This window comes from Palaemon carinicauda, chromosome 8 (genome assembly GCF_036898095.1).
Source record: "Palaemon carinicauda isolate YSFRI2023 chromosome 8, ASM3689809v2, whole genome shotgun sequence".
NCBI lineage: Eukaryota > Metazoa > Arthropoda > Malacostraca > Decapoda > Palaemonidae > Palaemon > Palaemon carinicauda.
Window position 1 is genome coordinate 176,407,490 of NC_090732.1, and position 27,185 is coordinate 176,434,674.

Sequence of the window (27,185 nt, forward strand, 5' to 3'; positions counted from 1 at the left end):
ATTTAATGGAAGAGAGGCAGTAGAGAGGTACTGATTATTCCTTTATCCTTTTATAACCAAAGAATAATCCTTTATTTTGAAAGTTGTTTATATTGAAATTAGCTCAGTGCAAGTACCGTACTTGAAGTGATGTTGACGAGACAAGCACTCCACTGGTATGAGAGCTTGCAAATATCCGACTGCCGTACTGAGAATTATTTCTTAAGGAATTCGTGAAACTTCCTGCATATAATAAAAATTCAAAGGGATGAGTATATATTAGTTCTTAGCTATAGTAACTTTTCTCTTAAGAATAATTATGTCTATCAGATGTATTTGTTTTACTAAGCTCAACTTTGTCTTTCAGAAAACTTGGCCGATGACCAAGACATGATTGAGTTCGAGGATCACCTGAACAGCGAGGAGGATGAGGCGGAGGACGACTATGACGAGGAAAACGGCACCGCAAGGCCGAGGACGAGCTGATCCTCAAGGCGGACAGCGACATCGATGAGATACAGGAAGATGACACGAACGGCTCCACAGGAAGCTAAGCGTCTGTGGAGACCAGGGAAACGCCGCAGACAAAGCGAGACACGGAGTTCACCTCCGAGGATTTTAAGATAGAACTTTAGGGGGCTGCCTCGATATTATGCGATGGGGGTGAGTAGTTGACTAACTTGTTTTAACTAATAAATAGACAAAAGCAGATGACGAATTGGTGGTCGTTCCTTCCTTTATGTGTGCCAACTATCGTCCTTTGAGCGGGTCAGTCGGCTAATGCCATTTTTTTAAGGACAGGACTTTGATATTCATACCACTTAATAAGGTGACTTAGATAAACAGTTGAGGAATAGCAGAAAACTTAACCCCCAATGACTATAACAGGACCTTTGCTTGCAAACAGTACTGGACTATAATTTGACCTTTTCTTGCAAACAGTATTGGACCATAACTTGACCTTTTCTTGCAAACAGTACTGGACCATAACTTGACCTTTTCTTACAAACAGTACTGTACTATAATTTGACCTTTGCTTGCAAACAGTATTAAACTATGATTTGACCTTTGCTTGCAAACAGTATTAAACTATAGTTTGACCTTTGCCTGCAAACAGTATTAAACTATAGTTTGACCTTTGCCTGCAAACAGTACTCGACTATAATTAGACTTTTTGCTCTCAAACAATGCTAACAATCATTTATCTTTCCAGCAACTGAAGAAACTTCTGAACGAGACCTTGCAGCTCATGGCGCACAAGATCGAGCCGGCCGGCTCCAACAAAGACTGGGCCTACGTGACTTTCCGCAACGAGAAGTCCAGGACCAAGGCTCTGACTGTGCTGGACGAGTTCAAGTGGAAGAAATGCGTCCTCTCGTGTTCGGTGAGTCTTATAATGAGTAGAAAGAGTACAGTAATCGTAGATTTCAGACCTCTGGCAATGAAGATTGTCAACGCTTTACTGTACTCAAGTCTACGGACCAGGATTTCGTCTTTTCGTGTTGGCTGTGAGTGTATCTACATGACTGCATGATAATAAGTCTTCGGTCCAAGGTTTCCTCTTTTGTATGTTGGCCGTGAATAAGTCTATTACATAATAACAATATTAACCCTTTTACCCCCAGGCTATTTGGAACTTTCCAACCCTTAACCCCCAGGGGCTATTTTTTTTCAAGTACATTTTGCAGTATATTTTTTTTAAATTGCTCCAACAGCCTTAATTTTTGTCCTAAAGAGGTCAGGTTGGTCTCATTCTCTTGGAAAATGCCTGGAGTCTCTCAAAAAATATGCAAAAAAAAAAAAATGTAAATAGCAGTTTTTGCAAGGACGAACCGGTACGTCCATGGGGGTAAAGGGATGGGTTTTGTGAAACGTACCAATACGTCCTTTGGGGGTAAAAGGGTTAACCAGAATTATGATCTTCATCTGGATCACCTAAAAAATGTAAGGGGTTCTTCTGGGGCATAATGCCAATCCGTTGCTGCAATTTGATGAAAATCCAGCACGAAATTTAACGTAATCCCACACACAGATACGCGTAAAAAAGTAGTCGGGTAAATCCGGGTGAAAATATAACCTCGCTGGTAACAACAATGTTTATGTATATTACTGTAATATGTGGATGTGTATGTGAAGACTCAGCTGATCATTTTTTATTTATATGTTCATATAGGAATGTTGCAATGCACTCCCTGCTTATGCAGGCAATGCGCATTGCTATGTGGCCGAAGGGGCTTTCATGTTGTTGGTGGTTCTAGCTTTATTTATTTTGAGGAATGGTTAAAACCGTAGAGTATTTTGGAATTCATTCCCGATGCTGTAACCAATTTGTGAAATATGCTTCCTAATTGTACAATTATTATTGTTATTATTATTATTACTCTCCAAGGTACAACCCTAGTTGGAAAAGCAGAATGCTATAAGCCCAGGGGCTCCAACAGGGAAAATATCCCCATGAGGAAAGGAAACAAAGAAAAATAAAATATCTTAAGAAGAGTAACAACATTAAAATAAATATCTCTTATATAAACTATACAAACTTTAACAAAAGAGGAAAAGAAATAGGATAGAATAGCATACCCGGGTGTACCCTCAAGCAAGAGAACTCTAATCCAAGACAGTGGAAGACCACAGTACAAAGGCTGTGGCACTACCCAAGACTAGAGAACAATGGTTTGATTTTGGAGTGTCCTTCAGACTCATTTTAATCTTAATGCTGGTGCTGTAAAGTATAGGAATCTTACAGGTTTCCCTTATTTGTTGTACAGTACATATTCTTGTCATGGTATTAAAGTTCTTACAGGTCTCCTGTATTTATTGTATATATTCTTGATTCTTTACTGTCTTAATTTACGTCTTGCTAAAATAGTAATTAATTCATCTATCATAGATATTTCATCCAATACGTTTAGAAATAAAAAAAAAACTGTACATGGAGATTTCAATTGAAATCATTTATATAAATGATTTATTAAGTTTTTTCTTCCAGATCGCAAAACCCGTGGAAGACCCGGTCCAGGCCAAACGAGCCGCCGACTCCAAGCTCCTGGAGGGAGTCGACCCGGACGCCAAAATCCCAATTAACGAACGGGTGGTGGTGAAGAGCGTGACGCCGTTCGCTCACTTCACGTACGAAGATCAGGTAATGTTGGCTTTTTTCGAAGTTATTGAGTCCTTAACAATTTGATGGTGTAGAAATTTACTTAGGTGATATGTTAGGTAATGGATGCAAAGTCTGTTTTCTTTCAAAGTTTATCAATGTTTTTTGGGCTCAAGCCATGTCGTCCTGATGGAAGTTCCTAAAGTTTAGCTTCCTTGGGTATATATAACTACGGCGATATTCCCAGAGAATTTACCTTAAGGTACCCAGAATTCTAACTCCTGGAGCGAATATCCCTAATAAAAGAACCAGGGATATCGCGAAATATCAGAGGATGTATTCTTGACACGCCACATAGCAATCTGCACCCCGAACAGAGTTAACACTTCGAAGGGGTCAATTGGCAAGAAAATGAAAACGAGAAAGAAAGGAGAGCCGCTCGCAAGGTATCTCTCCTCTCCCGTTTCGTAAGCGTGCATTGCGCCGCTCACGGCGCCATCTGTATTCCTTTTTGCGTAGCTCAACAACTCGGTGTTTTTTCCGTGTTTCTCGCAATTCTTGGATTATTTCAACTTATAATGCTTTCTCCAACTTCTTCTGCTTCTGATAAGTTGAGTATTATTTCTTTTATGTATAAATGTAAGCTCTTGGTAATTTTAAAAGTGATTTGATAGTGATATCGTTGTTACAAGAGCTGTTGCCTACCGGAGGCGGCCTGGACGCTGTCGCCCGCTAGGTATGAGTTATTTAGTTAGCCAGAGTGACGTTCCCGGCTGTTTCGCTTTAATAATTTTAGCTGTTTAGCGTTACATAGGATTTCTTTATATGATGCTTTTAGTATTTTTGTTTTGGCGAAGGATTTGCCGATTCTGGCCTACGCTAGACCTTATAGCCTAGTCGTTTGGCCCTAGTACTTTCCTGCATGATATTCAGATTTCCGAGTGTTTTAAAATTTTATTGAAGCTATAGGCAGTTTTATACGTTTAAGATTATGTTGATTTCTTCCAAGATAGTATACGAGTGAATTTCGGTGATTTAGGTAATCGATTCTCTTGGCGCCTAGGCTAAGTTGTCTATGGGGCCTTAGTATACTTTCTCACACTCCCCGGTTGCTCTCTTCTCTTCGGAGAAGGTGTGCAATCCCTTTCCCTCTGTTTAAGCCTTGGGCTTAACCCTAGTGGTTTATCTGAATTGACTTTAGATACAACTATATTAGGGTGTTTCTGTTCCTTCCTGTTTCCAGTAAGTCTGGCTTCAGAGAGGGGGCAGAACATCAGAGTTCTTAGTCTGAATCTGTTTATGTCTGGCTTGTGGTTGAGACTCCCTTGCTAGACTGACACAGACATAAGAGGCTTTGCCTCCTTAGGTCACTTTCGAAGGTTTCTGTACGAGATGATTCCTTCTTCTTGTGATCTAGCAGACTAGTCCAGTGTTGCTGTTCTCGGTGTGAGGATAAGATCCTTTTTCTGGGAATTGCAACACCTTCCTTGCTTTGGTTCCGTGGGGGTTGGCAAGTATTGCTGGCCTCCCTCCTCGGATCTCCCTTAGGCTAAGATGAGTTTTCTTGGCTGCGGGTGATTCATTACTAAAGCAAGGTTGGTAGGACCCTCTTCGTCCTTTCCCCCTCTTTCCTCTGTAATGGCCTAGCCATTACATTACTGTCCGTCATTCTACATCTATACCTAGCATAGGTTAGGATGTGGAGTTGACTCAGTCCCTTGCCGGCCGGCAAAGGTCTTCTGCTTTGAGTGCTCCCCGGACCTCTCTTAGTCCCTCATCCATGTTTGTCTGTAGAGCTAGATGGCATTGGTCAGGAAGCCTGAAATTATATTCTCCCTTTCCTTATGTGCACTCTTTCGGGTTGCCGGGCTATGAGGTAGTACAGTCTCTTATCCCGGCATCCATTCTGTTTTCTTCTAGTGTTGTACCCTAGCCGGCTGCCGGCCTAAGTGGCTGGCCGCCGGGCAGTCGGAGTTCTCTGGTTCTTTTGCTGCCGGCCGGCATCGGTTGTATACCTTTGCCGGCCGGCTATTATCACGCCGTTGTCTGCCGGTCGCTACGAGTGGTGGCCAGCAGCCGGGTGCTACCTTGTGTAGTTGCCGGCCGGCACTTGCAGTTGCCGGCCGGCACTTACAGTTGCCGGCCGGCACATGCATTTGAACCAGCGTTCTGCCGCCTTATAGCTCTTAAGTAGTATACTTTAGATCTAGTTATGGTGCGTGCCGGCCGGCACATTACCTTCTATACTGTACCAGTATTCTTCAGTATAGTATATACTGTAGGGAGAAAACTATAGTATAGTATTGTTACAACACTGTGTTTTCTAACACTTTTGTGTTATCTTGCACAGCCCTTTGGTGTTGCCTTACAGATAAAGAAAGTGAGTTCTTTCTTGTCTACTATCCGGCATTTTAAAATCATCTTTTAGGTGTGAGCTACACCTGTTTCCTCTGGAAATTTTTCATTGGTTGCTCTAAGACAGATTAACCATACAATTTTATTATCTGGAAGGTTGCAACAATTGACTGTGCGGGAAACACAAGTGTGTGTCTTTCCTTTCTGTTTAATTTTGCTAAGCTATGTATATCCAGTGATACGTAGTTCACTTGATACTCGTGGAAATTTCTTCTCTTTTACAGGAGGACCATCCAAAGTGTGGAAGCGTCTTCTGCAACGTCCGCAACAAGAACTTCTGCGGACATGATTTGTGTAGGAGGCACGCAGCATGCGCTGTCTCCAAAGGTGATCTCCGGTATTGGGACCCGCAGGTATGTACCGTGTGCACAAACCTGATTGCTGAGGCTTTTAATTCCCTTAGGACGGCGGAGTCAAGGGATGCAGCAAGGGAGAAGCTTCGTGCCTGGGTAAGGGGTTTCCAGAAGAAGACCTCTGGGCACTATCTTCCAAGTGAGAAGATGAGGGCTTACCTTTTCCCCAGAGCGTCAGCTGAGGCAGTGATTCCCCAGCCTCAAGTGGAGGTACCGGTAGTTCAGATCCCTGTGGATGTTGAAGTCGCGGTCGCCCTGCAGGACATCCAGTTGGACGACAGGATGTCAGAGGTGTCCGAGCGTCTGGAAGAGGACCTCCTGGCAGAAGACCAGGATGAAGATCAGGCTCCAGACATTGAAGAGGAAGAGGCCGACGAGGTGTCGGCTACTCCGGTTCAGGCCCCTGAACCTATTCCCTCAACATCGTCCGCTCTCCCAGAAGAGCTGGGAAAGACCCTTTCCTCCATCGTTGGAATGATCCAACAGATGCAGAGGGAGAATAATGAGAAGGCGGCTGCAATGGAGCTGGAGATGCGGAGACTTGCAGCATCACGTGGGCTCCAGAAGAGGCTCAGCTTGAAAGACCTTCCCTTGTGCTCTGATGCTAACCCTTGGAGGTATGCTGAGCACATGCCGATGACGACTGAAAAGATCGTCATGTCGGAGAAGTTGGGCTCAGTTCCCCTTGAGGAGGTGGAATTCTGGCCCAGCAAGGGGTCGTATCCGGACTGTTATGTCCGTCTGAGGAAGAAACCAGCTTCAAAGGAGGAGACAGAGCCGAAGGAGGTCATAGTTATGGACCATGCTAAGGCTCAAGCTTTGCTATCGTGCTCGATGAAAAAGAGGGGCTTCACAAACTCAAAGGTTCCTGCTTTGAGTAAGAAGCACCCTTCCTTTGTGTCCTCTCCTGCTAGAGCCTTCCCCTTTATGCAGAAAGGGTTTGCGGGTGTGCTAAAAGCAGTCGAGGCTGGCAAGCCATGCCCCTCCTTGGAGGAGTGTAAACCTTTGTCTCTGGCCCTACCCATGGACCACAAGGACTGGAAGGACGTCCATCTTACCTTCTCAGTCGGGAAGTTGGAGGCTGATATTGCCGGACGTCAGTTCGGTGAGAACCTCCCCAAGCTGTCTGACTTTCTTTTGCGAAGGGAGCTCGAGACGAAAGAAAGACTGGCTGCCTCAATGTCTCTTCAAACCACTCTTGAGACAATGGCAAGTGCCCCAAGGTTCATGAGATGTTCATGGTAGTGGCTAAGACTCAACTGGCCACAGTGACGAAGGACCTTTACAGCTTCGTCAAGGCGAGGAGAGCTTGTAGGGAGTTCGTGTTCGCCTCGGCTGCGGTGAGGCACGAGCCAAGGAAACTAATCTCCTCCAACATTTGGGGCAAAGATCTTTTCCCAAGCGAAGCGGTCAAGGAGATTGTAGATAAGGCCGCCACGGAGAATAGAAACCTTCTCCAGAAGTGGGACCTATCTCTCAAGAGAAAGTCTTCCCCGGATGAGGGTCCCCAACCAAAGAGGAAGACTAAGAAGACTAGGCTACCCTCTCGGCCAGCCAAGCCACTCAGACAGAAGCAGCAACAGCAGTTGCCTATGCCTTCAGTGCCCCAGATGGTGGCACAAACCCCGACCACATTCCAGTGGGTACCCCAAGCCGTGTCGACGCAGTTTCCGGCATTTAACCCAACGTTCGAAGGGCAGTCAACTACCTTCGAGCAAAGCCTAGAGGAGCAGCCAGAGGCGCGTCTAGGCGCCCCTCAAGGGGGAGGGGATTCAGGGGCGGTCGCGGTCAGGGAGGCAAAACCTCAGGACAGCAGTCGAAGTGAGATGATACCGGTAGGAGGGAGACTTCAGAATTTTCGGGATCGGTGGACCTTCGATCCCTGGGCCCACAGCCTACTCAAGAATGGACTGGGTTGGAGCTGGTACAGCACTCCACCCCCGTGCCCTCGATTTTTCCAACACTCCACCCCCGTTCTGGAGGAGTACATTCAAGAACTGTTGGAGAAAAAAGTGATCTGAAGGGTAAAGTCCATCAAATTCCAAGGGAGGCTGTTTTGTGTTCCCAAGAAGGACTCAGAAAAACTCAGAGTCATTCTGGACTTGTCGCCACTCAACAAGTTCATAGTGAACTGCAAGTTCAAGATGCTAACACTGCAACACATAAGGACCTTACTGCCCAAGAGGGCATTTACCGTCTCCATAGATTTGTCAGACGCCTATTGGCACGTTCCAATCAATCGCCAACTCTCTCCCTACCTAGGGTTCAAGCTACATCGAAGACTCTACGCCTTCAGAGCCATGCCATTCGGGCTAAACATAGCCCCAAGGATCTTCACGAAGCTTGCGAGCGTAGCTCTCAAACAATTACGCCTTAAGGGAATCCAGGTGGTAGCCTACCTGGACGACTGGCTGGTGTGGGCAGCATCCAAGACAGAATGTTTGCAAGCTTCCCTGCAGGTGATCCAGTTCCTAGAGTATCTAGGCTTCAATATCAACAGTAAAAAGTCTCGACTTTCTCCATCTCAAAAGTTCCAGTGGTTAGGAATCCACTGGGACCTAGTGTCACACCGATTCTCCATCCCAGCGAAGAAGAGGAAGGAGATAGCTGGTTCTGTCAAGAGACTTCTGGATTCCGAAAGGATATCAAGACGCGAACAGGAGAGAGTGCTGGGTTCTCTCCAGTTTGCTTCGGTAACAGACCCGGTGCTAAGAGCACAGCTAAAGGATGCAACCGGAGTTTGGAGAAGTTATGCATCAAACGCGCGAAGAGATCTGAGAAGACCAGTTCCGCTTCGTCTACGTGCTCTTCTTAGACCTTGGTCCCAAGCCAGGCAACTAAAGAAGTCGGTACTTCTTCAGCCACCTCCCCCCTCGTTGACTATTCACACAGACGCCTCGAAGGAGTGGTGGGGAGGTCATTCTCATCGGAAGAAGGCCCAAGGGACTTGGTCCAATCTATTCAAGACATTTCACGTAAACTTTCTGGAAGCTATGGCAGTACTCCTTACCTTGAAGAAAGTCTCCCCGCGTCGCTCGATCCACATAAGGTTGGTGCTGGACAGCGAGGTGATTGTGAGATGCTTGAATCGTCAAGGATCGAGGTCACCACCACTCAACCAGGTGATGTTGGCCATCTTTCGACTGGCGAAAAAGAAGAAGTGGTACCTGTCGGCAGTTCACCTTCAAGGAGTCCGCAACGTGACAGCGGATGCTCTATCCAGGTTCACACCGATAGAGTCGGAATGGTCCCTAGACGCAGGATCATTCTCCTTCATCTTGAGTCAAGTCCCAGAACTGCAGATAGACCTCTTTGCAACGAAAGACAACAAGAAGTTACCCCTTTACGTGTCCCCGTACGAGGACCCCTTGGCGGAAGCAGTGGACGCGATGTCCCTCGACTGGAACAGATGATCCAGGATTTACCTGTTCCCTCCTCACAACCTTCTGTTGAGGGTCCTCAACAAACTGAGATCCTTCAAGGGAGTAGCGGCAATAGTGGCTCACAAGTGGCCGAACAGCGTGTGGTTCCCTCTGGCATTGGAACTACGGCTGAAGTTTCTACCGTTACCAGATCCAGTTCTGACCCAGCGAGTCCAGAAGTCGACTGTCTGCGCTTCATTACAGAAAACCCGAACCCTGCAGCTCATGATTTTCTCTCCCTAGCGGTGAGAAAGCGTTTCGGGATTTCGAAAGACAGCATAGACTTCCTAGAGGAATATAAGTGCAAATCTACTAGAAGGCAATATGAGTCATCTTGGAGAAAATGGGTGGCCTTTGTCAAGGCGAAGAATCCGCAAGAGATCTCGACGGACTTCTGCTTATCTTTTTTCATCCACCTCCATGGTCAAGGGTTAGCAGCTAACATGATTTCAACGTGTAAATCTGCTTTGACAAGACCCATTTTATATGCCTTCCAGGTCGACCTCGCTAACGAGATTTTTAATAAAATTCCGAAAGCCTGTGCTAGGCTCAGACCTTCAGCACCTCCAAAGCCCATTTCATGGTCTTTAGATAAAGTTCTTCATTTCGCTTCACTGTTGAACAATGAGGAGTGTGCGTTAAAGGATTTGACACAAAAAGTTATTTAACTATTTGCACTCGCGTCTGGGGCCAGGGTTAGTGAAATTGTAGCCCTCTCGAGAGAGGAGGGTCGTGTTCAGTTCTTGGATGGGGGAGAACTGAACCTGTTTCCGGATCCTACGTTTCTCGCCAAGAACGAGTTGCCCACCAACAGGTGGGGTCCCTGGAGAATCTGCCCTCTGAAAGAAGATGCATCTCTATGTCCAGTAGAATGCCCAAAGGTCTATCTTCGTAGAACTTCAGACTTCAGGGGTGGTCAACTATTCAGGGGAGAAACATCAGGCTCAAATTTATCACTGAAACAACTCAGGGCGAAAATCACATATTTTATTCGCAGAGCGGATCCTGACAGTACACCCGCAGGTCACGATCCGAGGAAAGTTGCCTCATCCTTAAATTTCTTTAATTGTATGGATTTTGAACATCTTCGTTCATACACTGGCTGGAAGTCTTCCAGAGTGTTCTTTCGTCACTATGCGAAGCAAGTGGAGCAACTAAAGAGGTTTGTGGTAGCAGTGGGTTGTGTCGTTAACCCTGCTGTTTAACTCTGCGAGGAACAGTGGATTTAATTGGGACGATTAATTCCCGGGTGAGTGTGTAGTTACAAACTGTGCCGAGCGTTTCTAACGCTAATGTCACTGATTGGTAATTCAGACTTTTACAATTTTGATACCTCGGTATGTTAAAAGTGGCGCTAATGTTTTTCTTTCAGATAAACAAGTTTCTGTTTACTATCATGCTTATGCTTATTTTTGGTTATCCTCCTCTTATATATATATATAATTGTTGTTAACCTGTTTTATTTATTGCTTGTCAATAAACTAGTTCTTGGGAACCTTGCGTCTCCTTCACCTGTGTCAATTTATTGGTAATAATTTAGCATTACATACTATGTATATTTATCTGGGATAATTCTAATAGATTGTTCCTTTATGCAAGCATTTTTTGCATTGGTTTATGCTTTCCCTTGGCGGGAGGACTCCATGCCCTAAGGGGACGGTGGCGGATATGCAAGTTTCCTCCTACTCGGATATAAACCTTTGTCCAATACAGTATTGAACGGAGAACTGGTCGATATTCCATATTGACGCAGTGGTTCTTTACAAACTATGCTTTACATGATATAGGGTGAGACCACTACAGTATATTGGCTTGTCTGTTATTCATACATAGGTATATGTACTCTTCGAGACTTTCCAGAGTCTAGTAGGACTCTTCCCTGTAGGGGGCAGGAAGCACTAACATGGTTGATGGTTAGTTGAAAAGATGTATGACGGTAACATCTTAGGTCTCTAGGTCTAGTTGTCTGGGAAATACCTCCGGGGAGTACGGCACGTTTTGAGAATCCACAGATACAGTAATGCTCTGGTATACTTCCATCAGGACGACATGGCTTGAGCCCAAAAAACGGATTTTGAGCGAAGCGAAAAATCTATTTTTGGGTGAGATGGCCATGTCGTCCTGATGGACCCGCCCTTCCCTTTCTTTTAAAGGGCTGTAGGTCCCCTCCCTACATACAGTATCTGTAGCACCTCGTGTATCGCTACAAGGAATACAGATGGCGCCGTGAACGGCGCAATGCACGCTTACGAAACGGGAGAGGAGAGATTCCTTGCGAGCGGCTCTCCTTTTCTTTCTCGTTTTCGTTTTCTTGCCAATTGACCCCTTCGAAGTGTTATCTCTGTTCGGGGTGCAGATTGCCATGTGGCGTGTCAAGAATACTTCCTCTGATATTTCGCGATATCCCTGGTTCTTTTATTAGGGATATTCGCTCCAGGAGTTAGAATTCTGGGTACCTTAAGGTAAATTCTCTGGGAATATCGCCGTAGTTATCCTCCTCTTATATATATATAATTGTTGTTAACCTGTTTTATTTATTGCTTGTCAATAAACTAGTTCTTGGGAACCTTGCGTCTCCTTCACCTGTGTCAATTTATTGGTAATAATTTAGCATTACATACTATGTATATTTATCTGGGATAATTCTAATAGATTGTTCCTTTATGCAAGCATTTTTTGCATTGGTTTATGCTTTCCCTTGGCGGGAGGACTCCATGCCCTAAGGGGACGGTGGCGGATATGCAAGTTTCCTCCTACTCGGATATAAACCTTTGTCCAATACAGTATTGAACGGAGAACTGGTCGATATTCCATATTGACGCAGTGGTTCTTTACAAACTATGCTTTACATGATATAGGGTGAGACCACTACAGTATATTGGCTTGTCTGTTATTCATACATAGGTATATGTACTCTTCGAGACTTTCCAGAGTCTAGTAGGACTCTTCCCTGTAGGGGGCAGGAAGCACTAACATGGTTGATGGTTAGTTGAAAAGATGTATGACGGTAACATCTTAGGTCTCTAGGTCTAGTTGTCCGGGAAATACCTCCGGGGAGTACGGCACGTTTTGAGAATCCACAGATACAGTAATGCTCTGGTATACTTCCATCAGGACGACATGGCTTGAGCCCAAAAAACGGATTTTGAGCGAAGCGAAAAATCTATTTTTGGGTGAGATGGCCATGTCGTCCTGATGGACCCGCCCTTCCCTTTCTTTTAAAGGGCTGTAGGTCCCCTCCCTACATACAGTATCTGTAGCACCTCGTGTATCGCTACAAGGAATACAGATGGCGCCGTGAACGGCGCAATGCACGCTTACGAAACGGGAGAGGAGAGATTCCTTGCGAGCGGCTCTCCTTTTCTTTCTCGTTTTCGTTTTCTTGCCAATTGACCCCTTCGAAGTGTTATCTCTGTTCGGGGTGCAGATTGCCATGTGGCGTGTCAAGAATACTTCCTCTGATATTTCGCGATATCCCTGGTTCTTTTATTAGGGATATTCGCTCCAGGAGTTAGAATTCTGGGTACCTTAAGGTAAATTCTCTGGGAATATCGCCGTAGTTATCCTCCTCTTATATATATATAATTGTTGTTAACCTGTTTTATTTATTGCTTGTCAATAAACTAGTTCTTGGGAACCTTGCGTCTCCTTCACCTGTGTCAATTTATTGGTAATAATTTAGCATTACATACTATGTATATTTATCTGGGATAATTCTAATAGATTGTTCCTTTATGCAAGCATTTTTTGCATTGGTTTATGCTTTCCCTTGGCGGGAGGACTCCATGCCCTAAGGGGACGGTGGCGGATTTGCAAGTTTCCTCCTACTCGGATATAAACCTTTGTCCAATACAGTATTGAACGGAGAACTGGTCGATATTTCATATTGACGCAGTGGTTCTTTACAAACTATGCTTTACATGATATAGGGTGAGACCACTACAGTATATTGGCTTGTCTGTTATTCATACATAGGTATATGTACTCTTCGAGACTTTCCAGAGTCTAGTAGGACTCTTCCCTGTAGGGGGCAGGAAGCACTAACATGGTTGATGGTTAGTTGAAAAGATGTATGACGGTAACATCTTAGGTCTCTAGGTCTAGTTGTCCGGGAAATACCTCCGGGGAGTACGGCACGTTTTGAGAATCCACAGATACAGTAATGCTCTGGTATACTTCCATCAGGACGACATGGCTTGAGCCCAAAAAACGGATTTTGAGCGAAGCGAAAAATCTATTTTTGGGTGAGATGGCCATGTCGTCCTGATGGACCCGCCCTTCCCTTTCTTTTAAAGGGCTGTAGGTCCCCTCCCTACATACAGTATCTGTAGCACCTCGTGTATCGCTACAAGGAATACAGATGGCGCCGTGAACGGCGCAATGCACGCTTACGAAACGGGAGAGGAGAGATTCCTTGCGAGCGGCTCTCCTTTTCTTTCTCGTTTTCGTTTTCTTGCCAATTGACCCCTTCGAAGTGTTATCTCTGTTCGGGGTGCAGATTGCCATGTGGCGTGTCAAGAATACTTCCTCTGATATTTCGCGATATCCCTGGTTCTTTTATTAGGGATATTCGCTCCAGGAGTTAGAATTCTGGGTACCTTAAGGTAAATTCTCTGGGAATATCGCCGTAGTTATCCTCCTCTTATATATATATAATTGTTGTTAACCTGTTTTATTTATTGCTTGTCAATAAACTAGTTCTTGGGAACCTTGCGTCTCCTTCACCTGTGTCAATTTATTGGTAATAATTTAGCATTACATACTATGTATATTTATCTGGGATAATTCTAATAGATTGTTCCTTTATGCAAGCATTTTTTGCATTGGTTTATGCTTTCCCTTGGCGGGAGGACTCCATGCCCTAAGGGGACGGTGGCGGATATGCAAGTTTCCTCCTACTCGGATATAAACCTTTGTCCAATACAGTATTGAACGGAGAACTGGTCGATATTCCATATTGACGCAGTGGTTCTTTACAAACTATGCTTTACATGATATAGGGTGAGACCACTACAGTATATTGGCTTGTCTGTTATTCATACATAGGTATATGTACTCTTCGAGACTTTCCAGAGTCTAGTAGGACTCTTCCCTGTAGGGGGCAGGAAGCACTAACATGGTTGATGGTTAGTTGAAAAGATGTATGACGGTAACATCTTAGGTCTCTAGGTCTAGTTGTCCGGGAAATACCTCCGGGGAGTACGGCACGTTTTGAGAATCCACAGATACAGTAATGCTCTGGTATACTTCCATCAGGACGACATGGCTTGAGCCCAAAAAACGGATTTTGAGCGAAGCGAAAAATCTATTTTTGGGTGAGATGGCCATGTCGTCCTGATGGACCCGCCCTTCCCTTTCTTTTAAAGGGCTGTAGGTCCCCTCCCTACATACAGTATCTGTAGCACCTCGTGTATCGCTACAAGGAATACAGATGGCGCCGTGAACGGCGCAATGCACGCTTACGAAACGGGAGAGGAGAGATTCCTTGCGAGCGGCTCTCCTTTTCTTTCTCGTTTTCGTTTTCTTGCCAATTGACCCCTTCGAAGTGTTATCTCTGTTCGGGGTGCAGATTGCCATGTGGCGTGTCAAGAATACTTCCTCTGATATTTCGCGATATCCCTGGTTCTTTTATTAGGGATATTCGCTCCAGGAGTTAGAATTCTGGGTACCTTAAGGTAAATTCTCTGGGAATATCGCCGTAGTTATAATATACCCAAGGAAGCTACCCTATAGGAACTTCCATCAGGACGACATGGCCATCTCACCCAAAAATAGATTTTTCGCTTCGCTCAAAATCCGTTTTATTATCTGATTACGATACTTATCCGTTTTATTATCTGATTACGATACTTTGTATGCTAGTAAGGTAGCCTAAATATTTTTACGACCTCTCCGTATATTCATGTTGCTTCTGTCTCGGAAGGTTTTGGCCTTTCATATTATCCGTGAAAGTCAAGAAAATGGGAAAATGTTAACATTTTAGATATTTTGTGGACAAGTTTTGATTAAAGTATGCTTCTAGAGAAGCTAAACAAACATGAGGTGAGTATAGAAATAAGAAATTGTTTTTCTCATGCTTATCATTACGCTAGCGCTGCAATTTATGTTATATCTTTGAATCTTACCTGGGGTTCATGTGCCAATCTTAAAAAAAGAAAAGATTTGATAATATAAAAGTCCAAGAATTTTTTTCATATTACAATAGGCCTTTGCTCTCTGGCTGTTTAGATAGTCTGGTTTAAAGGTCGCTCATGAATGGCAGAGGCAAGGGACAGTGACATTGCCCTAGGAATCGGGACAATGCCCCAGAGACTGACCATATATTAATATGATCAGCACCCAAGCCTCCTCTCCACCCAAGCTAGGACTAGGGATGGCCAGGCAGTGGCTGCTGATGACTCAGCAGATAGACCTATAGGCTCCCCCAAACCCCCCAAACGCCAGGCAGAGACATTATCACTCAGGCCACAGCACTTTTGGTCTATAACTTTAGTTTTGAGTACAGATTATCCCATTCATGCTTTCTTTTGGTTTTCTTTTTAATATGTCACGAATTTCATAGGTTGTGTAGTGATAGGCAACAGTTGTTTATCCCTTTTTCTCTCTTTCCATATGGGGAAAACTATAAGGATATTTTTTTCTTACCATTAATACACCTAACATAGTTTCTGTTATCATCATCAGTGTCAAACAGTGAGAGTACATGTTCACATGGAGAAAATGATACTGTTCAATGGAATAGGAAGCCCATAAGTAGAAAATTGAAACCTTTGGAATTGTAACTTATTAGAAAACTACAGATACGAAGGTAAACAGACCATCTTGTGGCAATATGGATTCTTGGACAGTTGGTAAACAGGGTTAAACATATGGTGATTATAATTTGAGGGCCTTGAAACAAGCAGTTGCATCTTAAACTTATGAAGAGCTTCGGGTTCTACGTCTTAGCGGAAATCTGAAGAGCTTGGGGTTCTACGTCTTAACGGAAATCTGAAGAGCTTGGGGTTCTACGTCTTAACGGAAATCTGAAGAGCTTGGGGTTCTACGTCTCAGCGGAAATCTGAAGAGCTTGGGGTTCTACGTCTCAGCGGAAATCTGAAGAGCTTCGTGTTCTACGTCTTAACGGAAATCTGAAGAGCTTGGGGTTCTACGTCTCAGCGGAAATCTGAAGAGCTTCGTGTTCTACGTCTTAACGGAAATCTGAAGAGCTTGGGGTTCTACGTCTCAGCGGAAATCTGAAGAGCTTCGTGTTCTACGTCTTAACGGAAATCTGAAGAGCTTGGGGTTCTACGTCTCAGCGGAAATCTGAAGAGCTTGGGGTTCTACGTCTCAGCGGAAATCTGAAGAGCTTCGTGTTCTACGTCTTAACGGAAATCTGAAGAGCTTGGGGTTCTACGTCTCAACGGAAATCTGAAGAGCTTCGTGTTCTACGTCTTAACGGAAATCTGAAGAGCTTGGGGTTCTACGTCTTAACGGAAATCTGAAGAGCTTGGGGTTCTACGTCTTAACGGAAATCTGAAGAGCTTGGGGTTCTACGTCTTAACGGAAATCTGAAGAGCTTCAGGTTCTACGTCTTAACGGAAATCTGAAGAGCTTCGTGTTCTACGTCTCAGCGGAAATCTGAAGAGCTTGGGGTTCTACGTCTCAGCGGAAATCTGAAGAGCTTCGTGTTCTACGTCTTAACGGAAATCTGAAGAGCTTAGGGTTCTACGTCTTAACGGAAATCTGAAGAGCTTGGGGTTCTACGTCTCAGCGGAAAATCTGAAGAGCTTCGTGTTCTACGTCTTAACGGAAATCTGAAGAGCTTGGGGTTCTACGTCTTAACGGAAATCTGAAGAGCTTGGGGTTCTACGTCTTAACGGAAATCTGAAGAGCTTGGGGTTCTACGTCTCAGCGGAAATCTGAAGAGCTTCGTGTTCTACGTCTTAACGGAAATCTGAAGAGCTTGGGGTTCTACGTCTTAACGGAAATCTGAAGAGCTTCGTGTTCTACGTCTTAACGGAAATCTGAAGAGCTTGGGGTTCTACGTCTTAACGGAAATCTGAAGAGCTTGGGGTTCTACGTCTTAACGGAAATCTGAAGAGCTTCGTGTTCTACGTCTTAACGGAAATCTGAAGAGCTTGGGGTTCTACGTCTTAACGGAAATCTGAAGAGCTTCGTGTTCTACGTCTTAACGGAAATCTGAAGAGCTTGGGGTTCTACGTCTTAACGGAAATCTGAAGAGCTTCAGGTTCTACGTCTTAACGGAAATCTGAAGAGCTTGGGGTTCTACGTCTTAACGGAAATCTAAAGAGCTTCAGGTTCTACGTCTTAACGGAAATCTAGAGAGCTTCAGGTTCTACGTCTTAACGGAAATCTTGTACACACTTGTGGCGTATTTAGTAGAGGACCTTCGTCAATGGGCTGGTTTTTATCTTAATACCTTGTTAGAATAAGAATGGTGATGGTCTTCAAGAAAACAAGAACGCTAATTCCTGTACAGGCTCTGTAGGTGATATGGAATTTCTGTTTTGTAGTACTCTATGACTTTAGAGAGAGTGGAAGTGGTTATATCCCAATGCAGGTCGGTATTGTAATGTGATATTATAACAAAAGTAATCCCACTTCGTACAGCTGTTTGTAAATGAAACGCCAGCTCTGTTTTCGTAGTGGTCTGAGGAAGGAATACCAGAATTGTTTTTGGAAATTGTTTATAGAAGGAACATCAGAATTGACCCATTGCTCATAGAATGTATTACAAAAGGATCGCTATTGTTTGGCTAATACCAAGACACTGTCCTTTGTTGACCAGATATTTAGTTAAAAGGGAACAGAAAATGAACATATGAAGGAAATGTGTCTCCCTCAAACCATTAGATGTCCTAGGGGATCCCTGTTACATAGGGATAGAAGATCCATTATCCGTTTATAACTCCCTAATTGCTCTATGAACTTTTCTAGACCTTGCATCCTGGTCGGTAGAAATTCAGTGTTGGATACCTTTGGAATTAGCATGTATCAAGTATGAATACAGATGAAACCATTGATGAGATTACAGTTGTGCATGTTTAACTTGGGCAATCATGTTGCAGGGGAAATTTTGATTCACTGGTACTCAGTTACATCTTTAAGAAAACAGAAAAAGAGTAGCAGGTTTTGATACAGTTAGCCACAACAACTGTTTCCCTACCCTTAGAAATAGTAAATGATAGATGACGGTGTGAGGAGCAAGGATTTACCTTATTCCAAAATCTATCAATAAAATTTGATGGATCTTCATGCATGAATGTGACAATCCTTCTTGAGGTGCTTATGTCACCAGGATATGAAGATACAGAATTTAATTGCTACAACCTCGGTTTTCCTTGAATGTTGGCTACATGTGGTCATAGGTCATATGAGGTCAAGATAACAGAAGATTGCAGAAGGGATGTCATTGTGGACATTTTTTAAAACCTTTCACTATTCGTACCTCTGGAATATTTGTCATTGGAAGCGAGGTGAACAACTATTTGCCATACTACTATTTTGGGGGGTAGCCGACATCAAACAAATGAAACAAAAAAGGGGATCTCTCCTCTCTACGTTCCTCAAGTCCCTTGTCAGGCTGGGAGGAACGTAGAGAGGAGAGGTCCCCTTTTATGTTTCATTTGTTTGATGTCGGCTACTCTACAAAATTGGGTGAAGTGCCTTGGTATATGTATGTATGTATATACTAGGAAGGTCACGTGAGTGCATGATGGTGTATGGAATTAGGGTGGATCATAACTAGAAATGCCACAGAAATAACCATGAATTCGTAAGTGCAAGGGGTGGGCAGAAGTTCTCCTCGATATGAACTCGAGGAAACTGGAATGCTAGCTTCCTCTTTGAGGAATCAGTTGTAGTTGTGGGGATTAAATAGAGTATTAAGTCTTTTTGTAAGGTATTTATGAAGATTTGTGTTAGGTAAATGCAACTTAGTTTCCCATATCTTCGGTAGGGATAGACAAGGCCTCCCTCCAAGTGATCGCTTCACCAAAGTCCATACATTTCAAAATTGTAAAGGTCTTGTTAAATCTCGTCATAAGAGTCATTATACGGAAGCCTCTAGTATTATGCTCGCTCTTCTGAACCCTGCAGGATAGAGAAAGTTTCCCTCTTTCTTTTAAAAGTTTGCCGTCTGTTATGTCTCCGTTCACTCACAATTAATAACTACAAAACATGAATGCACAGACTGTGATAGATCCGACACCCACTGCTATTGGTAATTCAACGGAGCAACTGGGGTGCGTACGTTAAGATGTACCCAACAGTATGCATAAAGCCCCAGGAGCCAGCCAGACCAAAACTATTCTGACTTCAAAAACAAACGGGCCGATGAGGAACAAGCAATAGTTTTCACACAATACCATAACCAACATACAACGAGTAGATAAGGGTGCGAATGAACAACCCTAACATCGTTGTTGCAGCGTTTCGCTAGAAAAAAGTTGTTAATTGAATCTTTATGTCTATATTTCCGACAGGGAACTCCCACAGGGATTCATTCTCCTCAGTCAGACCCACTTCAGATTGGTACCTCTGCACTCTTTAATTTTTGAAGTGCTTATTCAGGCCTTCGTTATACTTATCCCCATGTATTTTGTCATTTATTGGCTGGGAAATTCTGTCACGTGGATTCATTTCTAAATGCATATAAAGAAAATTATGGGTTGTACACTATGAAACACTGATTCATTACCAAGGTGTAACTATTGTGGTCTGCATTTAATTTAAACCTTTAGGACTTGAATCTAGATTATGGTTATCGTATCCAAGATACTAAAGAGCGTAATGTAATTCATAATACAGTGCCGTACTTATTGCCTTTTGAATGGAGAGTGTAATGCTTATTCCAGAATGTTAGAATTTTCAGTGTTATTATTTTGTACTTTACAACTTACATGATAGATTTCATATGAAATAAAGATGAATTGGCAGACAAGTTAAACTTTAAATAATTGAATGACCTCTTTTTATAAAGATTGATGCATTCAAAAGTTCAGAATTATGCAAATAGACTTAAAGAATTATTAAGGTATTATTAAAAATATGCAAGTTCAGCAATGTATATTGCTTTTAAATGTATGAAAAAGTCCACTTGTTGAATGGAATTTGAAACATATATAAAATGCTTATTTTAAAATCTCTCCACATCTGTATTATTTTAGAACATTCTTAAAAGCACAACTAGAATATTTTATTTCCTTTTCCAGATCATCGACGTCCATAGGAAATTGAAGACCAACATCACCGAAGATTAATCTTTCAAGAGACAATAGAGACGTGCGCATGAGTAATGCACAATGGCCCGAACGTTTGTTAATTCAATGGTAATTCTCAAGTTATTTTGAGAAAATAAGTTCTTACTTGCATGAAAATTGTCCGTATTCTGCTCAATGACCGAGTGGTTATATTGCCTGAACTATGATTGATTATAGGTATTCATTTATTCATTATTGATTGGTTTGTCCTTTCCTAGGATCCAGGTCTTTCAACCTAAAGTGTTCTGTTGCTATCTCTTTAGTAATTTCTATCTATGTGTTCAAGTTGAAGAAGGATCCTTTTTGAGATTTTAAAAATGGCTTCCCCAGGTCCGTTTAGCTTTTTACTTTTAATATTTCCTGAGCCATACACAGATACTCGTCGACTTATGACGGTGACTACAACCAGTATGTCTGGCAACGTTGTTACGACATTGGTGAAATCGAGAAATTCAGAGCTTTAAATCGCAAAATAGAGCTTGATGTTAAAAAACGCAAGTCAAAACACTTGAAATTTAGCATTTGAAATTGGCAGAAAATAATGTACAGTATTAAAAAATTGGCAAAAAATACAAATCAAGACGTAAAATTTTGAGTTCCAAATGACCAAATAAAACACGAATCAAGCCGTAAAACTTTGAGTTCCAAATGGCCAAATACAGCGTAGTGTTTAAAAAGCCCAAGACAAAATAGGAATTTTTGTATTAGAAGCCATCAAACAATACCTGTACTGTACAGGTATTAAGTTTGTGAGTTGAGGACTTTCCGTAATAGAAAAGTATAAAAACGATTAAATGAAGTTCAGTTAACCCCTTTTACCCCCAAAGGACGTACTGGTACGTTTCACAAAACTCATCCCTTTACCCCCCATGGACGTACTGGTACGTCCTTGCAAAAAACTGATATTTACATTTTTTTTTTGCATATTTTTGATAAATTTATGAGAAACTTCAGGCATTTTCCAAAAGAATGAGACCAACCTGACCTCTCTGTGATAAAAATTAATGCTGTTAGAGCAATTTGAAAAATATATATAGCAAAATGTGCTTGAAAAAAAAAAAAAACCCTGGGGGTTAAGGGTTGGAAAGTTCCAAATAGCCTGGGGGTAAAAGGGTTAACATTGAAATCCAGGATTATTTTAGACATCTTTCAGTACATATACGTTATGTTGACTAAAACTAGAGACCGGTTGACAAAATCGAATGACATGTTTTAACTGCAGCCTATGATCGAACATAGATTTAAGCAAAGTATGAGTTTATTTTGAATGTAGCATTTAATAGATACTTTGCGAGGAAACAAAGATTTCTGTTCCTTCCGCTTTATATACTATATGTATTGTAAGGCACCTCTGAGAGAGAGAGAGAGAGAGAGAGAGAGAGACATTTTATCTCTCTCTCTCTCTCTCTCTCTCTCTCTCTCTCTCTCTCTCTCTCTCTCTCTCTCTCTCTCTCTCTCAGAGTTGTCCTATGTGTCAAATAACCTATAATAGTTATAAAGGAACTATATGAAAACTATGGAATGCTATAACATATTGATGCTAAAATAATATTCATTATGAAGATATTTTGAGTACGTCAAGAAATTATATAAACAATACTCTGTTATTCGTATGTGCGCATTTTTAAGAATGCGATAATGTTGTCTGCTAAAACTGGAAATTAGCTGAGGAAATCGCAATGCTGCATTTTAAACCTTAGTCTATAATAACTATAAACAAACTGTATTACTGTATTATTGTTATCATTACTAGCTAAGCTACAATCCTAGTTGGAAAAGCACGAAGCTATAAGCTCAAGGAAAAATAGCCTAGAAAGGAAATAAATAAACTACAAGAGAAGTAATTAACAATTGAAATGAAATATTTTAACCCTTTTACCCCCAATGGACGTACTGGTACATTTCACAAAACTCATCCCTTTACCCCCATGGACGTACTGGTACGTCCTTGCAAAAAACCTGCTATTTACATTTTTTTTTTTTTTTGCATATTTTTGATAACTTTTTGAGAAACTTCAGGCATTTTCCAAAAGAATGAGACCAACCTGACCTCTCTATGGCAAAAATTAAGGCTGTTAGAGCAATTTAAAAAAATATATATATAGCAAAATGTGCTTGGAAAAAAAAAATAACGCCTGGGGGTTAAGGGTTGGAAAGTTCCAAATAGCCTGGGGGTAAAAGAGTTAAGAACAGTAACAACATTGAAATAGATCTTTCACAAATAAACTATAAAAAGAGACTTATGTCAGCCTGTTCAACAAGAAAACCTCTCCTGCAAGTTTGAACTTTTGAAGTTCCACCGATTCAAGAACAGTACCCGATTAGGAAAATCATTCCACAACATGGTCAGAGCTGGAATAAAACTTTGAGAACACTGTGGATATTGAGTCTTGTGATGGAGAAGGCCTGGCTATTAGAATTAACTTCATATCTAGTGTTACAAACAGGATGGTGCTGTCAGGAAGATCTGAATGCAAAGGATAGTCAGAATTATGAAAAATCTTATGCAACGATGGTGCCAGAGATTAATATATAGATAAGAAAAAAAGAATTTGATAGATTGTAAGTTAAGATGGGATTCAGCACCTGAAGACCAGACAGGAAAACAATACTTGAAAAATTTAAAATGAAAGAATTAAAACGCGCTTCAGAATAGATTGATCACCGAAAATCTTGAAAGACTTCCTCAGTAAGCTAATTTTTTGTGTAACTGAAGAAGAGACAGACCTAATGTGTTTCTCAGATGTAAATTTGCTATTAAGAATCGCCCAAAATTTTAAGCCTTACAGAGTTAAGAAACTCATTAACAGTGCTGAGATCCAGATGTTGAGGAGCCACTGTCCTAGACCTACTTACAATCATACTTTGAGTTTTGTTACGGTTCAACTTCATGTCCCATAATTTGCACCATGAACTAATTTTGGCTATAAGTATTAAGGGATTAATAACCCAGATCTTCATTCTTGAGATTGAATTGATACAAAGAGCGTAGCCTCATCTGCATATGCAATGAGCTTGTTTTCTAAGCCAAACATGTCATGTGTATATAGTCTGAAAAGTTATGGACCAAGAACCTACCCTGAGGAACACCAGATATTACATTCCTATATTGTACTTGCGATGGTGTCCATCAACAAAAAACTTTGCTATATATTACTTAAAGATTCAATAATGATGCTAAGGAAAGACCCACCGTCTCCCAACTGTTTGAGTTTGAAAACAAGGGCTTCATGATTAATACGGTCAAAGGTAGCATTAGAATCAAGGCCAATTATATGAACGTCCTGACCACAATCAAGACATTTCTTCACAGCATTGTGAATTGTAAGAAGGGCATCACATACTCCGAGACTTTTACGAAAACCAAATAGCAAACTAGGGAACAGATGATTACCTTCAGCAAACCTTTTCATGTTTTACCAAAAGACGTTCAAGATCTTTAGATAATATGGGAGTTATGGAAATTGGTCAGTAATCAGATGGTCTTGAGCTACCACAAACACATTTACATAATGGCATAACATTACCAATTCTCCAACAAGTGTTGAAAGAAAGAACATCTTGCTAACTTGCAGAATGATAAATGAAGTTAAAGTAGTTAGTTTAGCCTCTGGAAAATAAGAATGAGGAAGATCAAGTTTCAAATTACTATGTTTACTGTCAAACACATCAGTCAAGAGAATTGACTTTTCCTTTGGAAAGTGAGTGACAGCCATCTGGTTTAAGTAAAGGAGGAATTGCTACGTCTACACCAAATATTGCAGGTTTAAGGGTACCCCACCGCTCATGTTCCTGCGTTGTGCAGGAAAGTATTTCTTTTAGGGCTAAATTGTATTCCTTTTCAGTTGAAGCATAAACTCTCTGAGGAAAAGCTCTAAAGTTAGTATTGTTATTCCAAGTCAAATCTGATCTGTTACCTTTCTAAAGATGATAGGCCTCCTGCTTCTCCAAAAAAACACGCCAACAATCATCATTGAACTAAATAGATAATGTAGTAAAAACTGCTGGCTCTCATCTTAGAAAAATTGCTTTTTATAAAGAAGTACCTGGATGAACTTTCTGTAAGGAAACTAGTGAAACTGTGTTATTGCCAGGATTGACTAATGTAACTCCATTTACTACAATTTACCAAAAGTGCAACTTAAGAAATTACAAAACATAATAAATAGAGGAGCAAAACGGATAAAAAGTGCCCCACTCCGAGAAAGGATCCCTCCTACACTAATTGATTTACACGGACTGCCGATTAAAGCAGGAATTGAGTTTAAGATATTTATAATAAACCCACCAAGTTATCAGAACCAGACATCCTAAATATCTAAGAGAATAGCTACATATTGTGCAGCCAACAAATCGTGTTAACGGGAGAAAAGTTACTGATGGTTTTAAATTATTGGAGTGTCTACTGGAGGCTCTAGAGCCTTTAAATATGCAGCCCCAAGACCATACAGTAAGCTTCCACTAGACATCTGAAAGACTGAGGATATTAAGGCTTTGAGAGGAAACTGAAGACTTTCCTTTTCTCTCTAAGTGCTTCGATAGTATGGATTTGACAATAAGTGAGCAATATTTGGTGTGAAATGCTGAATGCCTTGGAATGTATGTGATAAAATGACCATAAAGGTCCTGTAGAGAGTAGGGTTCCCCTGCTGTATAGGACCAGAAAAGCAGCCTTTGAAGTAAAGTAAAGTGACCAGGGTTTGTCTTTTACACGAAAAGGGATATGCCTATCAATATTGACCAGATAGTCATTCAAATGAAGAACAGGCTCAGCATTATTATGCAACTGTGACCAATTTAAGTTAGAAATAATAAATGCCATTCCATTCTGCTTGAGATTCTATATCAATCTTACATGAATATGATACATCAGACAGGCTGATCAGTCTTTACAACTCGTGAAATTAAGGCATGATCAGATGTCCCAACTGGAGAACCAACCGTACTTGGTATAACGTCAAGGGAGTCAGTGTATACTAGGTCCAAGTAGTTATCAGATCTATGAATAGCTTTACTTATGGTTTTCTTACAGCCTGATTCAGAGGCAAAGTCTAATGCTCTAAAGCCATGGTGATCGGTAGGAGAAACATGATTTAACCACTCCCTATGGTGAGTATTGAAAGTACCAACAAAAGCAACATAGGCATTTTTATTATCTTTACCTTAGCCATAAGGGTAAGAAAAGACAATTGAAGATAGAATCATCTGTGTGGATTCAGGTAGATTACAAGTAGAAGTTGTTATGCCTGCCACAAACTTTTATTACTTGAATATCATAACAATCACATTCGTAGAAGGACTTATGGTGAATAGGGTACTCAGTCCTAGTATACTCTTCCATTTCCCTTGCCCTAGGAATGGCATCCCGTTTCAAAATTATTGGCTTCTTAAAACCAGTTATAAGGACCTCAGATGAGTGCTTTATTTGAGAAAGTTTATGAGTATAAAAGAATATACATGTACTGTGTGGATGCAACTGTAAGGTTTTGAATATTGGCATGCAGACCTTGAATACAAGGGGGGACCCAAAAGTAACCGGAATTGTGTCATAGAATTTTACTCAGCTATTGTTACATGTTTATAGTCTTATCACCTTCAAAGTACTCTCCATTTCAAGGAATGCACCGGTCCAGACGTGTTTTCCACTGTTGAAAGCAGTTCTGGAATTCTTGTGAAGTTATTCTTTTTAATGACTCCGTCGTTTTCTTCTTAACCTCTTCGACGTCTGCAAAACGTTTTCCTTTGAGGACTTTCTTCATTCGGGGGAAAAAAAAAAAAGTCACAGGGAGCAAGACCCTACTTTTTTTCAAGTGTTCAGTTTCATGGCCACTAACAATTTCAGTGATTATTTGTATTTCAAAGGCCTGTTAGGTGATTTTTCCGGTGTGTTTTCTACTTGCAATATCGGCGAAGTCACTAAGAAGTACGACGGAAAATCAAGAACCGGTGAAAACACGTACTTTTGGCGGTGTAATTATCACAAGTGCTGGAAAAAGATTAATTTGAAACGAGACAGTTTTTTTTTAAAATCCCATCCCGCCCATCGAAAGTGAGAAAGAAGATCGTCAGCGCGCCTCCCGAAGATTCGGAATTCAGCGATTTCGAATATTAATCATGTAAGTACACATGGATTTCAGTATTTAACTATGTAGTTAATTATATTGTTGTGTAAGGAGGGGGGTCCGAGGGGGCGCAGCCCCCCTGGGTAAGGACACAGCTTTTAGCATAGGTTAGGTGGGTTTTTTAAGTTAGCTTCTCCCGTCGTACTCGTAGGTAAGGAAACTGTTGTGTAGGGGGGGGGGTCCGGGGGGCAAGGCCCCCCTGGGTAAGGTTACGGCTTTTAGCATAGGTTAGGTGGGTTTTTTAAGTTAGCTTCTCCCGCCAAAATCGTTTTTAGAACGACGGCCACAGTTCAGAATATTCCCGTTTTCTACGAACTCGATTTTAGAACGACGGCCATAGTCCACCCCACTTTATAATATTCCCATTTTCTATGGTTGAAAACGGACCTGGCCGTCACCCTACAAAGGCTCCAACAGCTCTTTTTACCAGAGACTACATTAACCAGGCATTTGATGTAAGTTATAACGATACAAGTTGGCTTTGATTAAAGTAATCTAACTGCAGTAGTGGCGAATTGGTACTTATTTAC

General features: G+C 41.8%; 2 protein-coding genes across 4 annotated transcripts in view; one reads left to right on the forward strand and one right to left on the reverse strand.

The window, feature by feature from the left end:
- LOC137645587 (Parkinson disease protein 7 homolog) overlaps positions 1-27,185 on the reverse strand; it is a 420,232-nt gene that overhangs the window by 299,780 nt on the left and 93,267 nt on the right. The gene's annotated exons all lie outside the window — the stretch shown is intronic.
- Positions 1-27,185, forward strand: part of LOC137646145 (mitoferrin-1-like) — a 98,271-nt gene that overhangs the window by 12,864 nt on the left and 58,222 nt on the right. The window contains exons 2-5 of one of the 3 annotated variants that reach the window (XM_068379353.1): positions 347-642; positions 1,193-1,363; positions 2,969-3,121; positions 20,486-21,265. In XM_068379353.1, the coding sequence (XP_068235454.1) occupies positions 637-642; positions 1,193-1,363; positions 2,969-3,121; positions 20,486-20,533 (378 nt within the window). In that variant the 5' untranslated portion in view covers positions 347-636 and the 3' untranslated portion in view covers positions 20,534-21,265. Of the gene's footprint in view, positions 1-346; positions 643-1,192; positions 1,364-2,968; positions 3,122-20,485; positions 21,266-27,185 lie in introns of those variants that run through there. The other 2 variants (XM_068379354.1, XM_068379352.1) reach the window with 2 other exon arrangements.